Consider the following 11,352-nt stretch of genomic DNA (forward strand, 5'->3'; position numbering starts at 1 on the left):
TGCACCAAATTTAAAGTAATTTTTCAAAATTTTCTGGGGGTGGCCCCCCAGACCCCCCGCCGCTGGGTGTCGTATTAAGCGAAAACGCCGTCGGGCTTCGCCCGCCGGTCGTCAAAACCCCCCCTTTCAAAATTCCTGGCTACGCTACTCTCAATGCCCTCCCCCCCCCCCTTGAGAAAATCCTGCGTACGCCACTGCATATAGATATACACGTTGTTTGAAATCGAAACTTTAAACGAATTCTATTTCAGGATGAGGAAAGTAGCCAAGTGTAAGACACATGATGCAACGCAACGCATGATACAAATTCGTTACCGGTACTTGTATTTTTGCTGAAAAATGTTTTTTTGGGGCCCACTTTTCATATTGTTTCCCGACCAGTCATGATTTCTCTCGGAGGCCCTGCACCCCCGTAATTTACATAGTTGATTCTAAGTTAAATCAGTTTGACATTTGCGCACTCGTACACTGGAGCATGGGCATAGTTTGAGTGCTTGATTTTCTCTGTTAGTTTTGCAGAAGAATATACTGTAGACCTAACGGTTTGTTTTGTGAAATCGTCAGTAAACAAAAATCCGCAAAAACAGGTAGTTGGTTGGTTTTGAATCTCGGACTGACAAAGTCTTGATCGGTTCTTCTTGGTAATTTCGCATTCTTGTAGAGACACTTGACGCAGGGCCGGTTACCGAGATGATTTGAGTGAAGTTTTTCGATTGTTGAAGTGGTGTTGGCGGGGAATTGTTCCATTCACTAGGTGCCGCTGAATGGAGAGCAGTCCTGAAATGCGTTGCTCAAGCGCACACCCAAAGTCGAACCAGTGTTGCGTGATCTTGAGCCGCGCGCGTAACCACTGAGCTAACGGGGCGGACAAGGTTTGTCTGGATGTTTGTCACGATAGCAAAGAAAGTGCGAATGTTTATGGCTAAATTTATAGACTTCGCATCTTTCTCGCAAACTTTTTTTCTTCCTCTGAGATTTGCAATATGTCTTGCGGAAACGTGTTTAGTTTCCCATTACAAAATCAACATTTTGATGTTCACTGTTGCCCATCGTTGACTTTGGTGAAAAACTAATTACCTACACATTCTTTTTTCTGTCAATTCAATGCCGGTTTCTCCGAAAAGACTTAACAAACGTAAGCACAAAAGTATTTCGACACTTTTGCTTTTGTTTGACTTATTTATCGTTATAAATGACGATAACATGCCCTGATTCACAACTTTTTGAAATCAAATATACAAAAGACTTTGAAGTTATCCTTTTCTTTATTTCAAGTGTTTTTACTCATTTATTTTGTTTAAGTTCAAAGAGATAAAAATACCGCATCCATGTTGTTAAGAGAACGTTGAAAAACAAAATAAACAAAAGAATGGAATGAACTTGACAATTGTGTAACTGCAAACTCGTGACAAGCTGACGTCAGCGATCAAACATGAGGTTCCAAAAGTTACGACAAAGTTACGCGATTGTCTCTTGTGCAATGTATTACATCAAGGCCGTGTTCGTACAGTCTCATAAAAGAATAATAATCACTGAGAATATTACAACAGTGCTACTTGCTAAGTAGAATAATCTCCATCTGGAGTCTTTCATCAGATTTCTTTGTTTGTTTTATTCTTCGTTCGCCTAATAAAATGCAATTTTCTTTGAACAGAAAACGATTTAAAAACGCGTTTGAGCACAGAAAAAAAAACTCTTTATAAACTAAAGAAATACACCAATTAAAAGTATACCATAATAAGCATCACTCTAATGTGCAAGGATTAAGTATCCAAAAAAGGAAATACACCCCAAAAATACATAAATTTTATCCAACATATTGAAGCGAGGTTGTGCAGCAATTTGCTGATATTTCAACGTAGGCAAATAAAAAAATATTTACATAAAAGCAATGAACAAAAATTGAACAAGATACTGCTATTTATGAACTTAAACTGACGTGTTATTACGTAATATATTTAAAGTTGGAATGTTATGACGTTGTTAAACGAAACCTTTGTCCAATTGAAAACTTTTCAAACTTTAACCAAGTGATAAAGTTTTTAATCTAAGTCATTTTTCAGGCTAAATTTATTTACTGTAAAAAGATAACACACAGATCAATCACAAAATAAAGAGTCTAAAATGTAGATACTAAACTCATGTTCAGCAGTCTTTTCGAAAATAAACTGTCTTCATCTTCAGTGCTGGAAACGTACCATTTAAAGTTTGCTGCACATGGGTTTAATATCTACATTTTGCCCTCTTTATTTTTTGATTAGATTAACCAGGCGTTCCAAACACCAGTTATGCTAAACAATAAATTTATTTTCGTGAAGACTATCAATTTGCTTAGAATCAAAAGACTTTGAATTAAAAACCCCAAAAAAATGTGATGTGACTAATAGTCTTGCTGTACTGGTGGTAGTACATTTTGTATTGCATCAAAATGCTTTGGTAAAGTTCTTATCCAACGCTGGACTTTCTCTACAGACTCACGTATTATTAATTGCTCTGGAGTCAAAAACTTAGTTGTGAGAGATCCTACGCTTTTTGGTCTGTGCAGCAAATGATCCAAACTTGGACTCTTGGCATTGTCTGCGTGATCCCAAGAGGAGTTAATGTATGCTAAGTTTGAAACTGTTGGTACTGTAGAAGTGGTGATAGTTGCATTTAAAGTAGAAGGTGTTTGATCTGTTTGTTGGCTTGATTCTAAGCTGTTTTGCTTATGCGCTTCCTGAGATGTTGAAGATGAAGAAGTATTTTTTGACTTTGTGAGTTCAACTTCGTGTGAGTTGATTGAACGGTTGATGGCTTTGTTGATGCTGCTTTGTGAGCTGCGTCTTCCATTTGAATAAGATAATTTGCTTCCGTTGTGGAAGCGCTTAGCAATATCATCAGAAAGTTTCAGTTGTGCTGAATAATATTTTTCAAAAGTAGTTTTGTTATTTGAAGTTACTTTACCATCGACTGTATTTTTTGTGGTATGTTTGAAAGACTTCTGCGAGGAAATGAGAAAGCTTTGAGACAAGCTTCTAGGGTAAATTGCTGATGAGTGTCTACGTAGTTCTTTTTTCAGAGCAGGCTTTTCAGGTGTGGTATTATTTTCTATGAGAAAGCTATTCACTTTCTTGTGATTCTTTTTGTTGATAGGTGATAATGAAAGGGTTGTGCTAGAGCTGATCTTTCTAGACCTGCTTGTAACCTCATCTGAGCGTACACGATACAAGTTTGTCAGCGAAGTGGAACGGTTCCTTTGCACGCTAGCGGGCGCCTGAGAGATGTTTTTTTCTTCAAAAAGACGAATTCTGAAAAAAAGTAACAATATTGGATTGCGTGAAGCGGAAGCAAGATTTTCAAGTTTTCAGTTTTTTAAGAACAAAATTGAAAACATCAGGTATGTGACAAGTTATACGAAAACGACAAATAGTACATTATCAAAACATTAACAATTATAACAAAACATAGGGTGTACAACAAAATTAATCAAGCTACAATTTTTCAGATCGTTTCAACACAAACATATTTTTAGTTTATTTTGTAAAAGAGAGGAGGTTATAGTTGTGTATATTTATACAGGCCTCACTGGTTTTGGTACTGCATCGGTTTTACACAGCAAAATACACTTAGTAAATAAATGGAAACTTAACATTAATATCGAATGCAAGTTTTTTTAATCTGATACAGTAAGCTACGGTTAATTCAGTGGCAATGTAATTGCTAATAATGTCCACAGTTTATAGCAAGACGAAACCTATTGACAAGACGGTTGCGCCATACTGTTTGTAATCACTAATAGCATAAATTAAAGAAAAACAAACTCTATAAAATGCATTTTGTTTCTGCTGTTATCGTATTTTTGGAAAAGCACAACAAGTTCCAATACACCTGCACGCCATTAACACAGAATAAGATGGCAAAACTTTAAAAGGTACAAAAAGTGTATGAGTAGGCTAGTTGTTTGTTTGGTGAGATGCATATCTTTAGAAAGCAAGGGTACCCTACCAGTACCACACCGAATCTAAAAAATCAACACAGCAAACATGTTTTGTCTTACTTTGGTGTTGTTTTCAATCCGTGATTATTTTGGTTCTTGCACTCGGAACTTTTGACACTGATGGTGTTTTTCGATAAATTGGTTTCTTTAAAAGCTGGCAAATTTTCATTTTTCAAAAACTGATTTGTATTTTGACCTTTCACCGGTAACCCAGAAGCCAAATTTCCAGAAACATTTGTTGTAGTGTTTTCACTAGACACCTTGTCAAGTTCGGAAGACCTTCAAAAAAATATATATAACGTTACAAATCGGCTTTTTCTGCATTTTAATTTACCCAGAAAATAAGAAATGCTTGTTTTGATGGTCCAGACAGAATGATAAGTTGATATTTTGCAAGAACAATAAAATAACAAACAAATTGTTGTGCAGAAAGTTCAGAAAGATGCTAATCCATTCAAGCAAAGATGACCTTTTTATTTATGAAATAAAAGCAGGTTAACAACCAAGACACAACTAAAGCAGGGGATGTTTTCAAAATCACAAACATTGCAATTTTTGTAAGGTATATTTTGTAAGAACATTTTTATGTGCAGCGAAGTTTTTGTTCGGCTTTTGCAGCAACTCGATACCTTGATCTTACGCAAGTTTTGCAACTCTACTTATATTACTGCAACACATCAACATATTCACGTTAATATTAATTTGCAAAATGCATTAACGCAATAAAGCCAACAGCTTCACCAACAAACAGATACTTGATCAATCTTCGATAAATAATACCGTTAATGAAAAATAATAATAAGTGACTTCATTTAAGTTAGCAAATGATGTCAAACAATTTTTGCCGTTGATATTTTAGCCTTGAATCTTTGCTTATTTCACTAGCTTCCGAAACAGATAAATGATAAATTGATTGAAATTTAAAACCAAATGGTGTACTGTGCAAGATTTGACTTAATTCACAAGATGACATACTTTACCAGATGACCTGGGAATGGGTAATAGGACAAATATTATTTGATAGAATGAAGGGACTTTCAACAAACGATTAATTAGAATTAAAATGTCCAAATAAACTATAAATTGATATTGAAAAACAAATATAGTTCCTTTATTGAACGAAAATCTACAGCATTGTCAACTCGCGGCGCGCCCGATTTGCAAATTAATCTTTTCAAATGCCTTGAAAAGATGAATTTATTTGCTCGTGTGACATGTCTGAACAAAGCGTGCAATATTCAGTGTTTGATCAAAAAGTCTTGTCTTATAGCTTGCCATGCCAGTCGGTTTGTCACAAAAGCAATGTGTGTAAATATGCACTTCTATCTTTGTGGGCAGAATTCGGTCAAAGAGAAAGCTGTATTTAAATGATACTTTTCTAAGATACTGCCAACTCAGGGGCGGGCAAGCTTTTTGGTTTAGGAGCTAAAAATTTCACGAAGTTTGACAGGCGGGCCATGCGAGTATATAGCGTATAAATAGTGTTTGCACTAGTATTATCGGTTAATTTATGTACAATGACTTTCATTTGACAGCTGTTGCTAAACAGGACAAACGTTTCACAAAATTAGATTTGATCCCAATATGAATGATGTGCTTTGGCAAAATATTGCCAAAGTATCAAACTTTGGTGTTAGTTTGGTTATGGTTAATTGCATAACAGATGTGATATGTGCATGAGTTAATAGAAATCTGTGGTTAGATTTCTGTTGCTTATCAAGATAATCTCTCTTGTTCATATTTGTCTTTCGCATTTAGATACAATAGTAAAGCTCTCCGAACCGTTTAGCAGTGTTGTACGTTGACGCTGAGGCTAGCGCCGTCAGTTTATATTTTAGTTGACGTAAGTGATAGCGCCGCCAACTATTTTGCCGATTTTAAGCGTCAAGCGCTATGCGTCATTTTTTGCTTTCATGGAAAATCTCGTTTCACAATGAGAGTTTCACAATGTATTCTGGCCAACGTGACTCATCTGAATTACCCGCTTTCGCGTTGGTTAGAATGGCTCCCTGGAATACAAGCGGAAGACGTTTGCCAAATGGCGATCACTCATATTGTGAGCAGTATCGAGAACAAGGGACCAGAGAGAGAAAGCAAAAAATCAATGAATGTCATCGCGGAGGTTTAAGAAACTTTATTTCAAGAGCTGAAAAGAGCGATGTTGGTGCAGTGGACCATGTTAAAATAAGATTTATATGGGTCTATGCAGTGCCGGTCTTTGGGGTGTGCAAACCGTGTGATCGCACAGGGCCCACAAATTAGGGGGCCCGCAATTTACTCAGAAAATGCAGTAATTTTGTCATTTCCAATGGAAAAATTCAACAAGTCAATTCAACAAGAAAACATAGAGACTCAAGAGGTGCAACCTATTTCGTACCCTGAAAAGATCAAAAAAAAAACAACATAGCCGAAGTTGCTGATCGGGGTTGCCGCAAACATTTCAAATTTCCCTCGATCTTTTCAGGGGACGAAATAGGTCGAAATTTGATTTTGTTACTCCGATTTCAGGGTACGAAATCGGGGTACGAATTTTTCAGAGGACGAAATAGGTTGCATTTAGACCCAACATAGCTTTATTTCCGAAAAATGCCAAAGAATGCATGATCTTATCCTTTTGCAATGCCACCATGATGCCACCGGACAGCACCATTTTACAATAATATTCATACCCAAATTTTGAACATGCTGTCAGAATGCTCCAAATTCAAAGTAATTTTTCAAAATTTTCTGGGGAAGGCTCCCCAGACCCCCCGCCGCTGGGTGTCGCCTTCGGCGTTCACGCCGTCAGGCTTCGCCCGCTAACCGTCAAACCACTCCCTCCCCTTTCAAAATACCTAGCTACGCTACTGAATTGGATCATTGCCTTTGGGGCCCGCAAAGCATATTCCGCACAGGGCCCGAAATACCCAAAGACCGGCACTGGTCTATGCTAAGCCATCACAGCACGCTTGGAACAGTGATAGGCTACCTTTCCGAGTAAACGTTTTCAAGACTTGTTTTTGAAATACAACACACCAACAGGGCCGGATTTAGATAATGGGGGGCCAGGGGTACGTTTAGACCCGGGAACCCCAGTGCAAAAAACATTTTTGCGCCTTCAGCGCGAAAAACCACCTCTACGTCTACAGTAGCATTAATCCAGCACTGCACAGCATTTTGGAGAAACTTCAAAGGCTAATAGTAAAAAAACACAAAATCACAATTTTTCCACGTCGGGGGGCCTTCAAAAAGGGGGCCAGGGGTACCTGCACTCTATGCCCCCCTAAAATCCGGGCCTGCACACCAATACCATCCAGTGCTGCTGTGGAACGCATGTTTTCAGTTGGAAAGGATATTATGCGTCCCAAACGCAGCAGATTGTCAGACAAACGTTTTGAAAAGCTTGTGTTTCTACAAAGAAATAGGCTAACTAATAAGCTAAAGCAGCTAATTACAATACACATAAAACCTGATTTTTATTTATAGCTATTGTTAGCCTACACTTGGTTGAAATACTTCCGCTTTGTGAGACCCTGGCTAAAATAGCGCTAGAAATTAGCGCTAACGCTGACGCCGTCAATTTTTTTAAGAGCTTACGCAGTACTTTACGCCGCAAAGTTTGTAGGCAATTCGCGCTGACGCTGACGCCGTCAATTTATTTCATTGACGCGTACAACACTGCTGTTTAGTGGTTGAAAAACTTTTCATCATAAAATGGCTTTTTGTCTTTTGCTAGTTTAAAAACCAGCATAAAGCTTATAGTGACTAATTGGGCGTTGAATAGCAAATTGTGGAATAAAAGTATTTTGCTGAAATTGATTGTTTTGTCAATTTCCTGGAAGTAGCCATTCGTTGATGACGTTTTTTCAGTGCTGACATAGTTAGGATGATTTGTGTCAAAACGGAAACGGATATTGTTTTCGTTTTAAACAATAACATCTTTGGTATACAGTCTAAGATATGAAACGGTTGATGTGATGTTGGTGAAATTTTTTTTAATATTTCTCTGTCCGCTTAGTTTTGAACGCTTGGCGCTCACCGTCAATTGCTTTTTTCTGATGCAATTATGTTGAAAAGCATCATTCTGTAATAATTTAGTTAGCATTGACTCTGCCATACCGCGGGTGCACACTGTTTTTCGTTTTAAAGTTTACATCTAGTTGAGCTCTTCTATAAATGGAAGGCCAATTGTTTTTGAGTTTAAATAATAACTTGCCTGCGCTAAACCTGCAGCTTGATCTTACCACTCAGGTGAAATGGAATCAAAATTGGAAAGTTTTCGAAGCAGCTGAGGAGTAATTTGTTTGGCGGCGTTTAACACTGCTTCAGTTGTCTTAATCGAGAAAAAAGAAGTGTTTAACTGCGTAGACCACGGTTTAATGTTATAAAATGTATTGTAGAGCAACCATGGCTAGCAACAAAGGCGTGCAGGATTGGAAGACTCAACTCGACGGATTGGCCGTAGTTGCCCAAGTTTGCGCTATCGCCTGAAATGTCTGCTAATCTACTTTTAGCAAGATCACAACCTTTTCATTCACAAAATTGCAACTTTGACCGATAAAACAAAGCTTTGAATAATGCAAATTGAACCTTTATTGACAATGCTTCAGTGTGGATTTCAGTTTTAAGACTTAATTAAATGTGCACGTCTTTTTTAAATAAATTAAAATAGTGGTTGTTGCATGAAATATACCAAATTACAATGCTTATTTTGTAATAATTCTAATATTCTGTGCAGTCCATCTTACTTTACTCTGTTCAGTACACAACGCAATTCACTTTATAACAAAACTATTAATATTTGAGAATGAAATTTGCGTTTTCTAAGTGATGTGTAATTTTCAAGATCTTGTAACGAAGTGTTCAAAGATGTAGATCTTGAGACGTGCTGGGACAAGTAAATTGTTTTTCCTATTTATTCTTGGTCACACTTTCGAATTCTAACTTCAATGCATTTGAATCCACATATCTTGGAAAAATTGCTTTCTTGCTATTTTCAGGTAGCCATTCTTGCGTTCATTACCATCAAAATCAAATGCAAGAACATTCAAGGAGCTGCAGATGAAATAGAACTTGCACACTTTTTGCAGTTTACTCTAATATGTACCTGTAGTATAATTACCTTAGTGGAATTTTTACAGCTTCTTCATGACTAGGTTTGAATTCTGTAGATGGCTTTGTAAGAGAAGAAATTTTTGTTGGCCCATCAGTTTTTTCTGAATTTGGTTTTGTTGACACTCTGAAATATACAAAAACGCAAAGCGTTAAAGCACACGAAAAGACCAAACCAAGGTACAATTTGTCACAATTTTCACGAATGCAAGCTTAAACCCCTACCAGATTATTTGTTTCTTTAAACCTTAAGCGTTAATATTTACTAACACTTTTTTGCTTCCTTGAAATTGTAGTGTTCCTAACTTGTTTTTAGATCCGCTACTCTTTTTTAGATCAGTAAAACAATTATACTGTAGTTACTTCCTAAAAGTACACGAATACTTCCCCGAATGCACGATTTTTTTTGTATACACAGGATAAACATGTACACCCAATTAATAATATATTACAAGTACATAATAATCTCATATACACGATTTTCTACACACCTGAACTGCACATGCTTTTTGGTATGGCTCGTGTTGGACGTCACAGAATTCTTTCGCAGCTTGTCGGTGGAAAAAGTTGCGTACAGGGAAGGAAAAGTAGATGTAGTGTAGTAGTAGGAGGCAACTGGCAGAGGTATGCTATTGTTATGCTTGTTTAATCTCACTATTGAAGTAGATATGTTCTCAGAATTGTGCCTGCTTGTTCCTGTCGTAAGGGGCCTTCTGCTATTGATATGTTTGGTATTTCTTAAAATTCCCGCTGCTGGATGTGACTTTGTTAAAGGAAATGTCGAGAGTAATGCAGTGTCGGCCGCCATCTTGTCAGGGATTGTAGGGAGTAGGCGTTCCGCTGTCAACACTTTAAATCCAGCACTGATTAAAAAGGTCAGTTCTATAAGCCAACTTCTAAACCTTTAAGACATAAGCAAAGCATGATGTATAAACCGAAACGGACAAATTTAATATTATTTAAAAATGGATTACATGTTACTGTTTAGGTGGTTATTTAAGGCTAATAAAACATATATTTTCTCTGTTTACGATGTTACTACAACTTTCGAATACCTTAAGTGCACAAAACAGACTACGGTTTACTGCTTCTAAAAAGCGAATTAGCCTACCACAACACGGAAATAAAATTCTTTGCAAACTGATCCTGATCTTGTTTAAAAGACACCAGTGACGTATTAAACACGCTCTTGTTGTGACAGGTGTGCAGTTGCCCAAGCGTATGAGACTTGTATAAGCATAGACTACAAAACAAAAGGAACAATGGATGTACAGAGGTATTTTTAATCTTTCAAATGTAGCACAATTTCTTGTTGCTTGTTTTTTTTCAGCAAACGTAAGATTGGTAGCCGGGTTGCTCCGCTTTAATTTCCTCAATAAGCATTTTTAATACAAATACTGCACTTGGAAATAACCATCTTTACCCAAAGAGATAAAAGTCATAACAAAATGATACCGTGCTTGGACATAAACTAACGAATTCATTTTTGAAAGTCAAATAGTCATAAGGACTGTCCGTGGTAGGCACTTTAACGTATTACACTTTCCCAAAACAATAACGCAATCATGCGTGACATAGTGTACGATTTCTCGGGAATCAGCTGATTGTAGTAATGTGACTCAGCACGTGCTATTGTGAGCGATCTTCTCGAAAGATTTTTGGTACAAACTAAACTAAGAGAACGAATCGCCCTCACCAGCGTAGACAAGTGGATAAGAGTTTGGGCAAGAGATACAGTCATTTCGATTGCTTGGATTCGATTCTCACCTCGTTTTCTTTTAAAAACTGAACTGAGTGCAAAAAGAATCTTTGGCTGTAATCAGGTGATTTCAAACATCAGTGATGTCATATGTCACGCATGATTGCGTTACTACTTTGGGAAAGTGTAATACATTAAAGTGCCTACCGTATACTATGATGGTGACTTCACAAGATAAAAAGTGTTACTGCCCCAAATACTGGAAATTTAAAAACAAGGTCCCTAAAATGCAATAACATAAAATATCAATTGCTTGATCTGATGCCCAAAATCCACATTTTAAGCATTAGTCGTATCCCAGTATCTAGTGTATTTCATTTCAAGCTCACCACTTCATCGCTATAAGTATTTTAATGTTGATTTGACGTAGTTAAGCGCAGATGACACAGGGTAGTCGACACGCAAAACAGATCGTGCTCAAAGCATATGTTTTACTGCTTGCACAAACTAACTAAAGTCTGTTGCCGATTTTCTACCAAGTACATCAGTAGCTTAACATCCAGCTCAGCAATGAATTGTTTGCTGA

At 37.1% G+C, this 11,352-nt stretch overlaps 1 protein-coding gene across 1 annotated transcript; it reads right to left on the reverse strand.

Moving 5' to 3' along the window:
* Positions 1-1,236: 1,236 nt before the first annotated feature.
* On the reverse strand, positions 1,237-10,212 carry LOC145774487 (uncharacterized). Its single transcript, XM_082585745.1, has 4 exons — positions 9,559-10,212; positions 9,078-9,194; positions 4,037-4,255; positions 1,237-3,287 (listed from the first exon to the last, which is right to left on the reverse strand). The coding sequence occupies exons 1-4, from the start codon at positions 9,873-9,875 to the stop codon at positions 2,381-2,383; spliced, it is 1,560 nt and encodes a 519-aa protein (XP_082441871.1). The 5' UTR covers positions 9,876-10,212; the 3' UTR covers positions 1,237-2,380.
* Between the last annotated feature and the right edge of the window lie 1,140 nt (positions 10,213-11,352).

This window comes from Aplidium turbinatum, chromosome 7 (genome assembly GCF_918807975.1).
Source record: "Aplidium turbinatum chromosome 7, kaAplTurb1.1, whole genome shotgun sequence".
In the NCBI taxonomy this organism is placed as follows: Eukaryota; Metazoa; Chordata; class Ascidiacea; order Aplousobranchia; family Polyclinidae; genus Aplidium; species Aplidium turbinatum.

What these genes read in the sequence shown, in the direction of transcription:
- LOC145774487 (XM_082585745.1), bottom strand. Translation starts at nt 9,875, where the DNA reads ATGGCGGCCGACACTGCATTACTCTCGACATTTCCTTTAACAAAGTCA. An exon ending in AAAAAGCATGTGCAGTTCAG is followed by an intron (nt 9,195 to 9,558) that starts GTGTGTAGAAAA and finishes TGTATATTTCAG; the next exon opens with AGTGTCAACAAAACCAAATT. An exon ending in GGATTGAAAACAACACCAAA is followed by an intron (nt 3,288 to 4,036) that starts GTAAGACAAAAC and finishes ACTTTTTTTCAG; the next exon opens with AATTCGTCTTTTTGAAGAAA.